At 40.7% G+C, this 18,105-nt stretch overlaps 1 protein-coding gene across 5 annotated transcripts in view; it reads right to left on the reverse strand.

The window, feature by feature from the left end:
- Window positions 1-18,105, reverse strand: part of brsk2a (BR serine/threonine kinase 2a) — a 219,430-nt gene that overhangs the window by 89,263 nt on the left and 112,062 nt on the right. For all 5 annotated transcript variants that reach the window (XM_084734104.1, XM_084734103.1, XM_084734102.1 and 2 more), the window contains exon 2: window positions 279-373. In XM_084734104.1, coding sequence (XP_084590230.1) covers window positions 279-373 — 95 coding nt within the window. The remainder of the gene's footprint in view (window positions 1-278; window positions 374-18,105) is intronic.

Below are 18,105 nucleotides of genomic sequence, written 5' to 3' on the forward strand. Positions count from 1 at the left end.
TTTGCTACTCGCAAAAACAAATGTTATATGCAAAGATTATTGGTTGGAAGGAAAAGACAACGCCTGTGCCATATCATGATGTCACGCTATGGAAAATTGAAAATGACATTTAGTCTCATATCACCCTAGATAAAAAGTAAAAGCAAATAAACAAACGTAACAAAAGAAATTATCTTCAGGGAAGAAAAAGGGTTATCAGACTGAAAACTAACTACTTCAACAACAAATAAAATAATAATTCAGAAAACCACTGAAAGGACTGAAAGCTGTAAACGTACCTTCATTAGTACTGACTCGCTGAGCTTCTCACGGTTGACAATCTTTATGGCGACTTTCTGGCATGTTACACAGTGGACTCCGAGCTTGACCAACCCTGCAGAAACAATCAGGAAAAACACACTTTATTAGGTCAAACAGGTCAGACATCCTAACTGCAGTCTTTGATGTCTGCAGTTAGGATTAATAATCACACAATTTTACAGGATTTAGATAACACAATGATGCACAATTGTGTACTGCACTGAATGTACTGTGCATAATTTGTTCTTAGTGAGCACATTATGTGTCAAATTAAAGTTATGTGTGAAGGAAATTAACGGTTGTTTTTTAACTACTAATGTGCATTGACCACACTGATGTAAAAAAGCTTGTGACCTAATTTACAGAATGCTGATAATGACTTCTGAAGTGTAGATAGTTCCTTAAATAAACTGGCCTCTGGGGTTTATTTGAGTCATAAAGGCAGTAAGTGAGTGGGCCATTTGTGTTATTGATTCCTATAATGTACTAAACCGCTGTGATGCAGTCGCGTCGAGGCATTACAGAGCCAAACGTCAATTGGTTGAATGGGACTCATTATTGACCGGGGCGCAAAAATGATAAGAATGAAGCAACAACAAACCAAACTGAAGGAGAGTAAATTAGCATGTTGCATTTCACCAACATAGCAGAAAACAGTTATCCTTCACAACACAGACACACTGACACATGGGGAGAGATTTGAGTGTTTGATACACCATATAGGGTTGCCATCAATCCCATATACAGGGTGGCCCTGTATTGTAAAATAAAATGCTCTCCCCCACACTGAATCAATACAGGACATAGTTTGTCCTGCACGCAAACCCTCCTCTAATGCATATGAATTCACATACTTAGAATGAAATTAGATACTAAAACCCAAAGAGTTTCACAAGATTTAGCCATATTTTCTTTGTCCGTGGTGGACTACACTGACAGACCAAACATTTTGCCCATGTCTATGATCTGATGTTTTAATTCTTACTATAATTGATGCAACTGTGCTTTACACTTATTGATCCTTCACATTTATGTTGAGAGTAGCAGAGGACTTGAAACGAATGCTTAAAAAGCACAAATTTGTGAACGTCAAAGTACAAAATGCAGAAGACAGTTTTTTAACATTACAAGTTATCAAATTTGTAACTTATTTCATTCATTCTGACACGAAAACACCACACTAGTTAGTGCTAGTCTGTATTGACATTAGTGTTAAAATCAAAACCTGCACATTACAAATCTTGTGATTTGCTACAGAACCACAAAAGCATCTCCCCTGCTTTGCCACAGTAAATGTCCCCAGGTATCCCTAGTTAAATGATCAGCCACAAACAATGAAGAAAGCAGGGCGGCCTCGATGAGTGTACAGTTACAGTGGAACAAAGTGGTGTGTTTGTGTGCATTTGATACAGCGGAGCCATGACAACACCACCAATCCATTTTCTGCCAGCAGCCGCAGAGCTGCACACACATTAGAAAGATGTTTGCATCAGATAGATTACTTACAAACTGAAACAAACACACCCGTGCACAAACAAATGTCGCCTCTCTCTATTATTGATTTCCCTGACAGCCCCACGGTGCTGCAGGGATTTGGAGACGACAGAAGATGATTTTTAACTTCGTAAACTACAGCATTTCAGCTCTCTAATGGGCCGGCACGTGGAAATTTACAGAAACACTGAAGTGGAATAATGTGAAGGCTTTGATTTCTTGCCACTCTGGAGCTGGCAGAGATGAAGATGGTGGGATTAAGTTAATAAGTGTTACTATAATGTGCCTCAGATGGAAATGGTGCAGTTACTATAAGGGGCCTGATGATGGAGAGAAGAAATGTCCTGCATCAAACTGGCAGCTGACATGAACCAGATTTACGTGGGATTTTGGCTCACTCTTCCACTGTCTCTCACACGGTTTGATTTCTATATAAACCAGCGGAAGAGGGAGAGTCAATGGGCTTTGAGGAGGTGGTGAAAGTTAGGAGAGCAGAAAGTCTTCTGACACCACAGAAACTCAAAGAGGAGTGGGAACAGCAGTGGGAGAAGTAAATAGAAAAGAGCACGTGAAAGATGAAGGGAAAAAGTGAAAAAGATCCGAGAATCAGGAATAGCACATTATTCAAATGACAGGCCACAGATAATTAAGCAATAATGGAGAGTAGTGTGTGGGAGGGAGGCTCTGGCTTGGGAGTTGAGGGGCCGCGGGGGCCGAGAGTGGAGACACATAGAGGAGGGGAGGCGTGAGAGAAAGAGAGAATGATGGAGAGCAAGGCAGCGAGAGATAGGAAGGAAATGCTCAAAAGACGAAGATAAAAGATGAAGAAAAGAGGATGAAGCAGTCGAGCAGGATGGGGAACAACAGACAAACCCATTAGCCCTGTGATGGTAATCATATGTTAATGGCTGCTATACAGAAGCTCATAAGTCATGATAAACACATTAAAGAGAAAATATCTGCCTCCAAACACGTGAAAAGTTAACCGGATTATTCGCCTCGCTATCCATCTTCCTCCAATGCCTGCGTTTTCATGAGCAGAGGGCGCATTAGCGAGAGGGAAATGTGCACGGGAAGACAGCACATTATGATTTTACAGCCACTTTGTGTACGGATTGAAATGAACTCTTTAAAAGGAACTTCAGTACATAATACAAAGTGACATTAGCCTCAACATACAAATTGTGACTTAAGGACAAATAATAGAGCTAATGGTCATTGCAAAAGACATTCAACTTACAAGCTTAAATCACAAACTGTGCCAGCAACACAGAAGTGCCCCACTAGCCCACATTAATGCATTTGTCGTTTTGGGGCAAATTATCATCATTTTGTTGTCATGTTTAGTCACTGCTAGTGAACCAAATGCAAGCAAATGCAGTGTCCAGGATATTGGGACTCCCTAACAGACACAGAAATGATATTTTTCATCAACATACCTGAGGAATAAAGGCCCAAAATGTCAACCTGATGGTGGTGTTAAAGTTGGATCACTTCACTTCATCCTCTGGGGACCATAAATGTCTGTACAAAATTTCATAGCATCCATCCAGTAGTTTTAGTTTTATTTCAGGCTGGACCAAAGTGGTGGATCAACAGACATAGCTATCCCTACATTCATGTAGCCAGCATAGCTAAAAATTGTTGTACTCCATATATCAAAATCAGGCACAGAGATATATTCCCTCTAACAGAGCCTAAAACAAGCTAGAGAGCCATCATGTGTGGGCGTTGTGTGCATTCACAAAGCTGTTTGCCAACACACAGTACTTGCACATAATTTCAAAGTGTGCACTAGAAACATTCATTTTTACCAAACATGAATGTACAGCAAAAGAAGAAACCCAGAAATTGTTTTCAGCCCAGAACAGAGAAAATAAACCAAAATAATGAATAAATCAAATCAAACAATGAATAAATAAAAAAAAAAATCTGTGGGCTTTTGGTTTGGCTCAACAAAATCGTATTTTGTTTGAAGCACAGGACTGTAGAGACAGATACATGCGGTTGAGCTCTTGGGTGTACAGCTGGCGGCTGCAGTTGCCCAGAAAACCATTCTCTGCATTACTGCACAAAGACTTCATGTACACAGTGTCTTCACAGACGCCTGTTTCAGCCTGAACACCATCACAGCATTTTAATCATTTGTAAACCACCAGCACCTCTAACATAAACTCTCCAGCTGATATCCTAATGGTTTATGCTTCTCAATGATTCCTCCCTGCTTAAGTCCAATGACAACAACCTCTAGTTTCCAACAGGAGGTACATTTAATTAAGGACATCCAATTTTCTCATAATAATTGCATTGTGACTAATCTCAAGTATGTTGTAATATCTAATTAACCTCTGCCTCTCCATGACCCAAATCAACTAATCTTTCCCCTCCTCCCTGATGTCCGGTAATGATGGAGATTGTTTGATACTCCTTCACCTTTCGCTGGCCTGTCTGTGACGATACCCCAGAGGAAAGCCCCTGGGTGGACACGCAGAGCTGAACTTGGATTGGCCAGGATGGAGAGGAGGGGTGTTGAGGAGATACCCTGGAAGACACCAGGGTTTCGTCTGGATCTGGCTGGGCTGAGCGGATAGGCTGTCTTTGAACATAGCTTCAAACGTAAGGCTTTGACTGAGAGCACAAAGGATCAGAGCCTCGCGAGGGAAATACAGAGAAGATTATGGCTACATATGCCAGTGTCTGTGCATGACTGTGTGTATGAACATATGGATTATATTGCATTTTAATTCAATCTCTTGTAGTTGCAATGGGCTGGGCAGAGACTTCACAGCAGCCATGGCCACAGTGCCCCCTCAGTTTGGCCCTGTGCCCCTCTATAAAAATCACATTGCCCTGTAGCCACAGCAGCTTTCATGCCCCGCCTGCACCGCCTCGGCTGATTTTGCCGTTTTCTTCTCTGCCTCTTTCCTGTCAACACAGTTTTTAGACACTTGTGTCTGTTGTTGAGATTCTGAATTGACAACATCAAGTGAAACGCTGAACACATAACCAGTGGTGGTTTAGATTTCAAGCCTGACATCTCAGACTGATGCAGACTTGCAGCAGAGACAGAGAGTGAGAAAGGTAGTGTTCGTATGTGGATAGAAGTGTTGATGATGTGATATAAACTTTCCTTGTTCATGGAGCCAAATGTTAGTCTCTATTAACAATGACAAACAGCTAGATCTCCGTTACGCTCATCTCCTCTTCATTGTGCTGCTGGAAGCGCAGCATGTCTCTCTCTATGGAAGTCTATTTCTATTTCTGCCAGTGTGATGAAAAAAAAAAGATCCTGTTGGTCATTATAATGAGAAACTTTCTCAAAATAATGAGTTAGTATCTCAAAGTAACAAGTTAGTATCTTAAAATATTTAAATTAGACATTAATGTCTCAGAGGGAGATTTGTTTTCACAGACTGTTCAACACAGAAACACACAGATATAGCACAATAAACACGGCAGCATGCAGGTTAAGACAATACACAGAACTACCAAAAATACATCCATACATCCTAGCACAGAACATATCAGCAGGGCAGTTAGTTTAGTGCTGAAATGACAGAGTTATTTGCTATTGTGAGTGTCTGGTGTGTAATGGTTCTGTCATTCGTGTCTGAGAGTTTGGGTGTAGGAAGGCCCCTGATTTTAGTATGGGTGTGTATATGGCAGAATGTGTGATGCTGGTAAGTTTGTTTTTGTGGGGATGAGGTGACGAGGTATTATCTCAAAATAATGTGTTATTATCCCAAAATAATGAGTTATCTCAAAATGAGTCATTATCTCAAAAATAATGACTTATCTCAAAATAACAAGTTGTCATTCTCATTATTATTCAATGATTATTTTGAGACAGTTAAGTCATTCTTAACCCTTATATTAAACTCATTACCTTATTTTCACTGACTGACTGACTTTAAATCATGTTTTATTTTATAGCCTTGCTGCCCTGCCATTTGGTCTTTGTACCAAGTGGCTTTGCCTCTAATATGATGAAATTCCAGGCTTGATTTCAAACATGTATGTTTACATTCATCCATGCAAGTGCATACCTATGTGTAAAGCTGGTATCTTTGTAAGTGTAAAGCTGATGTGTAGACGCATATTGTACTGTATTCTCTCTCTGGGGAGAAGGATCGCACTGTGTAGTGATTAAATGCCATATATACAGTATATAATTCAACAACTGGACCAGGGAGACACATGCAGACTGGTACTGTCTTTTACTGTACACTTACGTTCTTTTCATAAACACACATGGACAAAAGCAGGCTGTGCAGCTGACGTGAGCTTGCAACGCCACTGAATCAGCAAGTGCATCGATCCCTCCTCTCTTTCACCCACCTCCCAAATCAATAGCATCAAAAGCTCTCGCCTTCACAACAATGTCAGAATAATGACACCAGCCAGGGACTTATGGGGTGGAGAGGCCACCATCGACTGACCCCAGGGCTCCTTCCCAGCTCTGGACTCTTTACTTTCCATGCCGCTCTGTGATTAATGATCTAATGTGGAGGGACCGCTGGAGGAAGACACAGAGTGAGAACTTTGGTGCACGGCTCAGTGAGCATCAGAGCTGAGTAGAGTTTTTCTTCACTGTGCTGGAAGCTGCTACATTGCTTAGAAGTCATGGTTTCAATCATTTCCCCGCTGGCTTTGACAAATCAGGGATGAATAATAAAGTTTTTGAATAAAGAGCTGAGCTTGATTGAACCTGCAGAGCCAGCCACTTCACACAAGCAGGCTAGAGAAGTGAGGTTAACAAATAAAGAGTCAATGTAAGACAAAGAAAGAATAAACAAAGGGAAAAAAAACACTGGTAACCATGACTGTGTAGTAACTCATCATTAATGAAAACAGTTAATTAGCATCAATCTGCACAGAGCTGTGAAAATATTACTCATCACCTTTTTCTAAAAAAAAATTACAGAACATTCTGGCTGTTCATCTCCTGCTCTGCATCACTGAGCCATGTGCCAGCACTGATTTGGTAATGAGCTTTTTGTGTCACTTCACTGTCTCTTCATAAGTGGTTGTGCTTCTTGATAAACTTGCTGACATCTGTCCTGAAAGCATCTCTAACAGGTGTCAGATCATATTAATAATGGGAAGTATTTGAATGTTTTGAATAAAGCCAAAGATTTACATGACAAGTACTTTTGGACCTTGGCATTAAAAGAATATTTTTGACCAACCTGACATATTTACATATATTGATCAGTAGAGTTACCTTCACATTTTAACCAATACATTACCAGTACCTGGAATTTGGTACTGGTATCCGCCAGTAGTTTACTCCCCATGTTATAACAAAAAATGAATTTCAGCTGTAAAAAATGTCAAACATTCTCAATTCTTGTTGTTTATCTTTGATTATTTATTTTTTTACTGTTATGTTGTTGTTTGCAATTCAGGTACTATTGGTTTCATACTAAGGTTTTGGACATACTAATAAATCTCAAATACTGTTTTGGCCCACTAAACAGCATGTTGGGGAGGAAATTTAGACACAGCCAGTGGTTGACTGTTGGCTAACTGTAATAAAAATGGAAAGCTAATAACCAATGAAGACAGTGAAAAAGGCCCAGTTATCTCCAACAGCAGCTTGTTGATGCGTCACTTTAAGTTTTATCATCATTGAAGTGTTACATTTTGGTGCGGCGTGCAGGCATGCTAATGTTAGCTGCAGCTGCTGTGGGGGGACTTGGCATTCAGGCTATTAAACATGGTGTAGTCTTCTGCTTTTAGATATGTTTGGGTTTGACCAGGTGTTTCCTCAGGTGAGACGTGTACTGCAGCCAATGTTGTGTGCGTCTCGGTTTGAAAAGCGTAACTACACTTGCAACCGCTTTCGATTCGCCATTGCCCTGACTCACTGTCTCTGAGAGGGGTGAGTCTCACTCTCTTTATTGCTCTCCAACATTATACTCTCTCACACAGATGCACTCTTGGTACCCAACCCTATTATTAAGTAATTGTTGGTTGTTGAAAGCCACACTTTATCCTCAACTCACTCATCAAGAACATGTGCCCCTATAAAGTTAAAAGAAGTATCTGGAATCCTTGAGGGTACCAAAAGCTTTTGCAGTGCTGCAGTTTATCTGAATGGCTTTAGTACACTATAAAGTGAGAGCTGTGCATAGCACTTTCTTTATTTAAATCCATTGACTTGTTATGGGAGTCCCCAGTGAGTTCTAGTTGGCATGTTTATGTTTGACTTCCCTTTAAGCTGTTTGGCCTGGCAGAGCAGCCAGGAAACCCCCGCTCCCAGTGAGAGAAACCTCATCTCCCTCTGTGTTAACTTCTGAGAACTCTTCCTGCTCTAGCATCCAAAGCCTGCCAATCAGTGGTCGATTTATCATTGGGCCGAGCTGGGACATCCAGGGAAGGACCCTGACTGTGAGTCTGATTTCCCCTGCCATCGATCTGAGACACCGAGAGGGAGCGAAGGCGAGCCAGTGAGAGGGGACAGGAACGCTCTGCTTGAGCCTGGGAGAGGCTCTTTATGGTCTCCACCTCCACATCCATAGAGCCACACACACACACACACAGAGTGTTTTCAGCTTTATCATCCTCACAGTACTGGTGTCCGTGTGGTTAAAGATCATTACTGAATAGCTTCATTTACATCTGGAAGGGAGAGGAGAGTGAAAGATGAAAAAGATGTCTCCACTTGCACACCTCTCTCACTTTCAAACCTGATCTTTCAGAAGCCCTGAGCCAATGCCGGCAGATGGTAGTAGCTTATGCTGGCTTAGCTTTCTCTCCCTGAGGCGCTGGCTCTGAGAAGCTCGTTGCCCTTAGGCACAGATCTGTGAGCTGCTTCCCGCTTCTGCTCTCTAACCCTGAATGCTCTACGTGGGGGCTACAGCTCTGTCCTGGGATCAGTGTTTGAAAGGAAACACAATGTGTTAGTAGGGCTTAGTCCTCTAGCTTCTTCTGGCTGTATGGAAAGCCCCTGCAGCAGGGCGTGGGAATCCCCTCTACCAGGGCAAAGGGCAGGAGTTGAAGACCTATGATAAACCACCACAGCTCTGTGTGTACTGTCAAATACATAAACCCACATCTCTGCAGATTTGTTACCTCTACATACATTACTACACTAAATACCAGAGGTAGAAGTAATGAATTACAACTACTAATGTTGCCGTAATCAAGCTATTTTGGGGGGCATTTTTTCAAGTCTGTCATTTCACTATTATCCTACCCTTAAAATCATGATTTGTTACTGACCATAAGCCAACAATCTTAATATTCAAACCTGTCATATGCATTTTTGTGACCAAGAAGGCTAGCTGATTGCTTGGGCTAAGATCCCAGAGGGGGGGTTTCTAAATAAATTATGTAATTTAAAATACATATTTAATAGAGGCTGACTTCATTTTTAAAATAATTCACACACAGACAAAACCATTTTTAAATGTTTTGTTTATGTATCTCCCTATCTATCCGTCGTATGAACCACATATGTCACTTGTGGTGCTGGGCCAGACATCGAGTGTAGTGTATGTCTATGGCACACTCTTCATTACAGGTTAGTTAATAATGTTACTGAGTAAATGATGTGTGCTGATTGTGCCAGTCCATTGAAATTAATCAGAGAAGAGTCTTTGTGAGGGTGTTGCTACAAATTTTTTCCTGTGAAAAAATATGTCCCTACCATAAAACACAGATTTTAGAATGGAGTTTGGTTTAACAGTCTGCCAACCGAGCAAAACAAGAATTGGGAGACTGGAGATTTGGAGAAACTTAAATCCCTTTTGATTAAAAAACAGCTATTGATAATGGATTAAACATCAAGAGGTAAAACATAACTAATACTCCCACTGGTTTTACATGTAGTTGAGTAATATTTCGGTACTGGAACAGCAGTTGGTGAGTTGTTATTTTTTTAATGGGGGGATGACCCAATGGGAGAACCCCTCTGCCCAATACTACAAGCATATATCCCTCCAAAGGACATTATTACAGGTGGAAAATCCCATTCAGCACCACGGACAGTGCCATGGATTCATCAATACACAGCACACTGAGACTACTGATATTTCAGATTTCAAATTCCAACTTGCACAAACCTCAGTCAGATAAAGTATCAATGAGGCAGACTAGGCTAAAATATTAAAATAAACAACCCTTCAGCCCCTGCACCATCTCTGCTGCAAGAGGATGCACAGGGGGGATGTCAGGTTCACGATGGGGATGTACTTATGGTCATTTTGCTAACAAGGAGGATGGCATCCCCTCTAAAATTACCTAGTGTGTAACAATACATCTGCTTGGGTATAGTTTTTCTGAACTCTTTCCACCACTGCTAAATACAGAGTTCTGTAATGTCAACATATATGTGGGTGGTGACTTGAGTAGGAATACATGTTTTCTTTGGAGCTAAACAGTATATTTTTCATTACAGTTATGTACTAGAGGTGACGTGAAGTGTCAAACACAAATAGATATGACTAATTAATACCTTCATATAGCACTTGTGCGATTAAAGAAGAGGAATGTTGTGAATCCCTCCCACAACATCTATATATACTAATGTATATATATATATATATATATGTATGTATTTCCATCATACGGTACTTTAGATGTTGGTTTATTGACTTTAACTTAATGTTTGGCGTTACATGAAGCACAACAGGACTGTAGATATGTAAATACTTACCACAAAATATCTGCTTTTGTCAACTGTTTCGCCTTTTTCAAATAACTTTCTGCTTTCTCTCCTACTCGCTTCGTCATCCAGTTACCCCATGTACTTGTTTCTGCCCAAATTCTGCCCTCATTCCTTCTCTACCCATCAGTGTTTCTGACTCATTTATCTCCCATTCTCTCTCTTCATCCTCTCATCTATCCAGAAAGAGAGAAAGAGAGGGAATACGCCAACAGAAAGCTGTTGAGTCATACTGTGCAGGAGGGAGACGGCGTGTCGAAGATCAAACAATGCTCGCTCGCTGCTCAATGAATGCACTCTGTCTGTCTCTCTCCAATCGCTTCTTTCCTCCCTCTTCATTCACTACATCTCTGTATCTCCTCCGTTCCTCCACCTCCTCTTTCGCTCTTTTTGCATTTTCAGTCAGCCATGACGTTAGTCTACCCAGCCTGAATTCCCCTGCAATCCTCTAAACCCTTCCAGCCACAGCAAGAGCAACAACATCAGTAACAACAGAGGCCCAGACCAACAGAACAGCTTCAAAAGCAGGAAGAGCAGTTTAGCCCTGGAGTGCTGGAGCGAGGAGGGAGGCACACTGACGCATGCATACAACATAAAACTGTTTATTTGGCCTGCGTGAAATAAGACATTTGCTCAACAGCTCCTTTATAAGTTAACTCCCCGCACAAAACAAGGATCTCTGGGTAAATACAATAATAATGACAACAGAAATGGTTACTTCTTCTCTCAAGGACATCCTGGTTGATAGGGATTAGGTGCCTTTCTCAAAAGCACTTGAATCTCTCACCTCATTAATATGGTCATGTATTCTAATAATAATTCTGTTAAAGAAAAAATTCACCACTTTTTAATGGACCTTTAGTGTGTGCCATATTGATCGAGAACGAATACATGCTGTTACTTCATTGTGCATGCCTTTCCTCAGGCTGTAGGTGCATTTAAATGTTCTTATTGCACCCCACCATAAAAACAGTTCACTTTTATGACTTAGTTATCCATCTATTTATATAATTTTTGTTTTGTGAGTATCATTATGGGACAACAACTAGCATTTCATTATACGATCCCACACTATACAATGAAAAATAACAGGCAGCATAAAAGGGCCACAACTAGCATCTCGTTACACAACCCTTCATAAAATTGTGTTAAAAAAATGTTAAAATTATGAATAAATTAATGATATAGATTTTAGAATAGCCAAGTAGGCTTCAACAGTATGATTTGTCACTTTAGGACTTAGCTCTGAATGTTTACAATGGTGGGGTACGCTGATAAAAGTTATCTTTTTTTCATTTTATAGTCATATAGCCTATTATTGTTTATGTTTGTCTTTATGTCTAAGAAGATGTAAGGTGTTGAGGTTATATGTATAGTACTTTACTATTGTACAGTCATTTTGACACAGACAAAGACAATAAAATTAGCCTTAACCTCGTAAGACTGCCAATGCGTTTATATTCACCATTGCTGAGTCAAGTTTTCTATGCTGAATCAAGTGCACAGGCACAAGAATTTCACAAATATAGGGTTCCTTTTTCCATGCGACCTGTGTTCTCTGGTTTCTCCTGATGTAAAATCTGTTGTTCATCCTCCAACAGTGATGTCACAGTAATGTGGTTGCCGTTAAGCAAGAACTACAGGCTATTTCAGCTTTGATTTCTAGTCTTTGCTTCTGAGCTGCAGGAAAAAAATGCCAGATGAGTATGATGCAACCAGGAAAACTTTCTTGGTCAATATAGCAAAACAATTTTCCTACAGTGGCATTGATGTGTGACCTGGTGCACTGCAGTTCACTGCATTCTCAGATACAGATACCAGCATTTCAGCTTGGTATATTAATACTATCCAGAGAACCATACAAAATGAGGCTGGTCACTATCTACCTTTGATTATCACTGTAACTGTAGCAGCCTTCCCCTCAGTGGAAGATCAGCAGACTCCACTGCAGTGTTCAGGTGACTTCTTAAAAGTCACTTCTATAAGATGGCCTATAATTAATTATGTTTTACTGTTTAAATGTTTTAATAATGGTTTGCTTCCATGTACTTTGCACTTTCATCTCCTCTAAATGCTCTTTTAAATGTTTTTTTTCTTGTGCTTAAACTTGAAAAGTTCTATATAAACAAAATTTTATTACTATTTATTATTATTATTAGCAGCAGCAGTAGTAGTGTAAAGTGTAATTTTTTAATCTAACAGGCAGTGCAGCTGGACACACATTTATGTATTCATTATTATTATTCATTGATTTATAATATTGCCTCCAAAATGACATTTCTCTCTTTCTCTACGGCAGCTAGCATCTGCTCCTATATGTGTATGTACTGTGTTTGAGTGTGTATGTTTGTTTTTGTTTATCTATATATAGAGAGGGGGTACATGGGTGTGATAAGCCAATTTCACATACATGACTGCATTTACATACATATAGCCCCAACAAACACAAACCGGGTGAAATGTAGTGCAGGGCAATGAAGTTTTGGGTAGCTTCAAGGCAGTAATCTATTTTTCACATTCTAAAACAAGAATGAGAGCGATTGAGAGCATCACCCAAAGGCAGCAACTACTGAGCAATCCACTTAGTCATCTAACAAGCTCTGTGATTGGCAGATCTTACAGAATGTCCACCCCCTTCAGCATCAGCGTCATTAGTGTGTAAATGTATGCACAGATATGTGTTCAGAAACTCATCACCTGCACAGTGGAAGACGCGAGCTTCACACAGTCTTTTCTTGCCAGTCAGGCAAACAAGTCCCATTGCCAGAGGTAACAAACGCGTGATTGCACAGCAGAAAAAAGCTCTCAAAGTTCACGTTTGACTGCACAAAAAGTTCCTGGATGTGGATGACTTGTTGGAAACATATGGCACATATACCACATATCCACACAATCAAGTTTATCTGTACGGAAGCCGTTTCACATTAGAGTATGAAAGACTGAATTATGCTGCTGCAGATTTTCTGGATTAAACATGCAAATAAATAAAAACTCAGAGAACTTTTTGGGCAGAAATTTAGTCTCTAGTGAGGAGATGGTCTCCCCATTAAGTTGATCAGAGGCAGTGATATCTCTTCTCATCTAAATCTCTCTGCCGGGATGTCATCGCAGATTCAGAGTACTCCACTCCAAATTCTGGCCTGATGTGACTTGGAGTTCAGGCCACGCAGAGCAGAGCGAGAATGACACTGTCAGAGGAATGTTCTGCCCGAATCCCAAATGGGAACATCAGAGCAAACATGAATGAAGACATGGCGGCTGGGCAGATATGGGAGAGATGAGAGGAGAGATGGTAAGAACAAATTTTAAGAAAAAAAAAAAAAAAAGAAAGTTGCTGCAACAATGAAATGGAAGAAAATACTGATAAGGTTGGATAAATGGAGCGATGCTGGGAGAGACATAGTCAAAATATGGAGAGAAAGTGGGACCTAGGAGGCGGAGCACAGAGACTCAGATCTATTTTTAATGCCTCTGACTGGGGATCGGCAAAAGGAATGTATAATTACAGCCTCATGAATAATGCAAGCAGGCTTCTTTTAATTAGCCACACCAGGCCCGATGCAGCAACAGCAGCAGCAGACGGGACAAACACAAGCACGAGCATGTGTACGTACACACACACACACACACCTACAGTATACACATACAAACAGTAAGATGATGTTACCGGTGCACATATGCGTGTCACTTTTCAAACATATGTGTGGGCATGCTAAACATGTACCCACACACTCCTCCGGGGAGACGGGAGTCAAATAAAGAGGCGAAATGATGAGCTAAGGATTGGTGCCTTGGTGATGACTCTCTGATAGGCTTCACAGTGCGAGGAGCCCCTAGACACCACTCAAAGAGCTGCACACTGTCTGCCTGTCATGTGTTAGATAACCCCCAATATAAGAGTATGAATTATTAAACATCTGACTGGATAATATTACAAAACCTCGCTGTAACCATAGAAAGATGTGCTGGCAGTGGAAGTGCGCTCTTGCTGTATTTTTCACACACACACACTCACATGCACGCACACCAACACACAAAAAGATTGCAATTTCTGGCATACAAGTTATGCAGAGAGGCCAATAGTGTGGGCTAGAAAAGAGATGGGGGAAGGAAATCTGATTTGAAGAAGCAATTAATCAAACCTTCCTCATCTATAATTCAGCTTGAGTTATTTCATTAATTAATGTTTGGGTTGTCTATGCGACGTCTTCATTATCAAACATGGATCACGCCGGAACAGACTTCAATGAGACGAGTTCTCATCAACCTGTCTTAATAACTAGTTTTACGCTGACTGGAGATTGAAATGGACAGTCAAATCTCAACCAGGAAAAACTCAACTAAAACTCTGTCCGTACATCAAGAGAAGGCAGGAAGGTAGATCCAAGTTGGAACGGCACATCAAGACGCCGGGCAGGATGTTATTTGGTTGTTATCTGGCAACTCGACTTTTCCCATCTTCAGAGCCTTAATTTGTAAGCTAATTTGTGGCTGGCAAAGACTGCCTTGAGTATGGGAGAGGATATTGGATGTAATTCGATGTCTCACTCTATCTTCGTTTGTTGATTGGAGTTTAATTGGCAAAGAGGGTGCTGCATTCCCACTTTGGGGCAAGAAGGGGAGATGACAGCTTGAGCACATGGATGGAAAATGAGTCCGGCTATGATGTTTTAGCAGGGACAGCACTAAACACCCCTCAGAGGTGGAAACCTCACTTCACACAGTTGAAGGAAAACACATCAAACAGAAATGAACAAAAGGCAAACAAAGTCGTCCTTTTATTTTCTGACTTATGCTTCTGACTTCAACCTCGAATTGGCTTTACAGAACTTTTTGACATTCAACCCTTTCATAAATAAGCGAAAAAAGAAAATAACAGCAGGAAGTATTGTCCAAGGTGAGCACAAACCCCACTATTATGGTCAATATGCACAAGGTTGTTCCTATACTTACCTAAAGTGTGTGGATAGGATTTCTATAGGGGGAAAGTGTGTGCATGTTTGAGGTAGGGGGCCACCTCCCGGTGTGTGACATTGAGACACACACACACACACACACACACACACACACACACACACACACACACACACACACACACACACACACACACACACACACACACACACTTTTCAAACATACTGGAAATTGGCTTCCTCTTCCAGCTTTTCTCCCTCCCTCCTATGTCGTTGTAAAGGCTTTTATTCTCTACAAGGGTAGAACAAACGCTGCACAGGAGAAAGGTCAAAGTGTCAAAGCTTCACCATTAGTGTATGGTGGGAAACACCTCAAGGCACGGAAACAATGAAGACAAGATGTGAGCATTTGTGTGCGTGAGAGAACTGCCTTGTAGTACAGCACAGAACGTTTTCACCATCCCAATTTATTGCTACAACTATCTACACCAGTGGATCCCAAACTTTAATGGCCACACAGCTCCTTCTACATCTCAGCCAGGTTGATGCACTCCCAATTTCCTGACACCTTAAAAAAAAGCAACATAGCCTATTTATAGACCATTGCCATGGCGAAGGCAGCACATTAAGGTGCCATTAAAGATATTGCAGCAATTTGAATGAAATTACAATAAAGTTACACACTCTGCCACATAAAGTAAATGAGACATTATGCATAGGCACAGAAACAGATACAGTAGGCTTTCCCACTAATTGAGGTCAGAGAGAGAGAGGAGATACGTGAGGAGGTACAGCTCAGATCAGCTGGACACACTGCTGCTGACTACACCTGGAAGAATGGAGGAGAGAAGGGACAAGAGCCGTGCTAACTCAGCTTGGACTTTACTACTTTTGGCTAATGTCCAATCAGAAAAATGAAATGGACAAAATTGTAGTCAGGCTTCGACCAAAGACTGTTGTGCCCACAACTTACAGAGATCTGCTCCACCACAGGATCAAGATTTTGCACTTGACAGACCAGATCTTAGCTGACAGGATGCAACACGCAGGACGAGGGGAGGCAGACTCTGTGTTTATATCAATGATGCTTCGTGAACAAACCCAGTCAAAGTTGATGGAGTTGATTCCCAGATGTCAAAAAGATGTCAACCATATTATGAACACCATCTTCTTTTTGCTGTTTACATTAAATCTGATGCAAATTCAAAAAATGCACTGCAGAATTGTTTCCTGGATTTGTATGTGTATATGTATATTGTTTTATTGTATTTTATTTTATTTTTTTATCCTATTCTATTATGAATATAATAATTATCTGCATATATGTTGTATATAGGGCTGGGTATGGTATAAAAAATAATACCAGCACCAATTCCAGAACCCTTTAAGTGATACTGATACCAGTGGAGTATTTCATTCGATACCTTTTTTCAAAGGTTCTTCTTTATGAAGAACGACTGTGGTGATTGACTGTGAGCAACAATTTTTTTTTTTCTAGATTTGGGTACCAAAAGAACTGAAAGCAGGTACTGTTTGAGTAGAAAAGTTTTTATACTACTTGGTAGTGGATTATTGCAATCGATAACTGATGCCCAGTCCTAGTTGTATGAGTGCGTAGCATTAAAGAATTAAGAGCTAACATTTTGTTGTGCAACCCTGTGTTGTGTAATGATAATAACTGACCTTGATATCTTGAAAGTCACACCGTTACACTGCCACATTGTTCCTTTCGTGCTCCCTCTAGAAGCAGCTAGTGCACCCCAAGAAGTGCAAGGAACCCCTTCTGGGAGACCCAGCTGTTTCCCTGCAAAAGCAAGCACTGAGGCAACTGTGGCAAAGAAAAACTTCTTTGAAACAGGCAGAAACCTTGAGCAGATCCAGGATCATTCATAGATTTGGGGACAATTAAACATAAATTAAATTTAACATATTATTTGTGAAGATACTTCTGTGACAAATGCTCTGCATTGCTGGGTGGGTGAAACTTGTGGTACTGAATCACTCTGTCTCCATGCCATAAGTAAAACTTATGTATAGTATACACAATCTTACAAAAGCTCTCTTGTGTATCTGTATATTTACAATCATTTATTTTTACGCATTTTCAGAGACACTACCAGTTCAAGTGCTGTGATGAGTGAACATGACTCATCTCATCTGGAACATTTTCCTGTGTGTTCTCTATTTTTACATCTATGCATAATCCATGTTAAATGCACATTCTGCAGAGCATGATAACACACAGTTGTACATACTCATTTGCATATTATCTTAAAGGGGCATGACTTTTATTTTTCTTCCGCTCAGAGCTGATTTCCCACCCAGATACACTCTTATTACGCTTTTATACTTTCATGCCAGGAGTTGTGGAAGAAAATGTGTTTCATTGATATTTTACCTGTAATTTCACTATCTACTTTTGCTTCTTCCACTGAAGCATGTATTGACTAAGAACTCCAGCTCACTGTATGTTTCCACTAGCGAAACTAAGCTTGTTTGCTGCCTAACAAGCTAATATATTGGGCCATGGGACATGCCAGGGGGTGGGGCTGCAGAAGAAGGCGGGATGGAGGCGGAGAAAGACCGTTGTGCAGCAGAATGGAATACGTACTGAGTTTTGGGAGCTGTCGTGGTGGTAGGATGCATTGTTAATTACCCCGCCAGCCATTGGCGGAGCTGTTGACATCTCTCTCGAGGAGTGGGATAATTTGAGCGACTCTTCTGGCT

The sequence above is a fragment of the Lutjanus erythropterus genome, chromosome 13 (genome assembly GCF_056507025.1).
Source record: "Lutjanus erythropterus isolate fLutEry1 chromosome 13, fLutEry1.hap2, whole genome shotgun sequence".
Lineage (NCBI taxonomy): Eukaryota > Metazoa > Chordata > Actinopteri > Lutjaniformes > Lutjanidae > Lutjanus > Lutjanus erythropterus.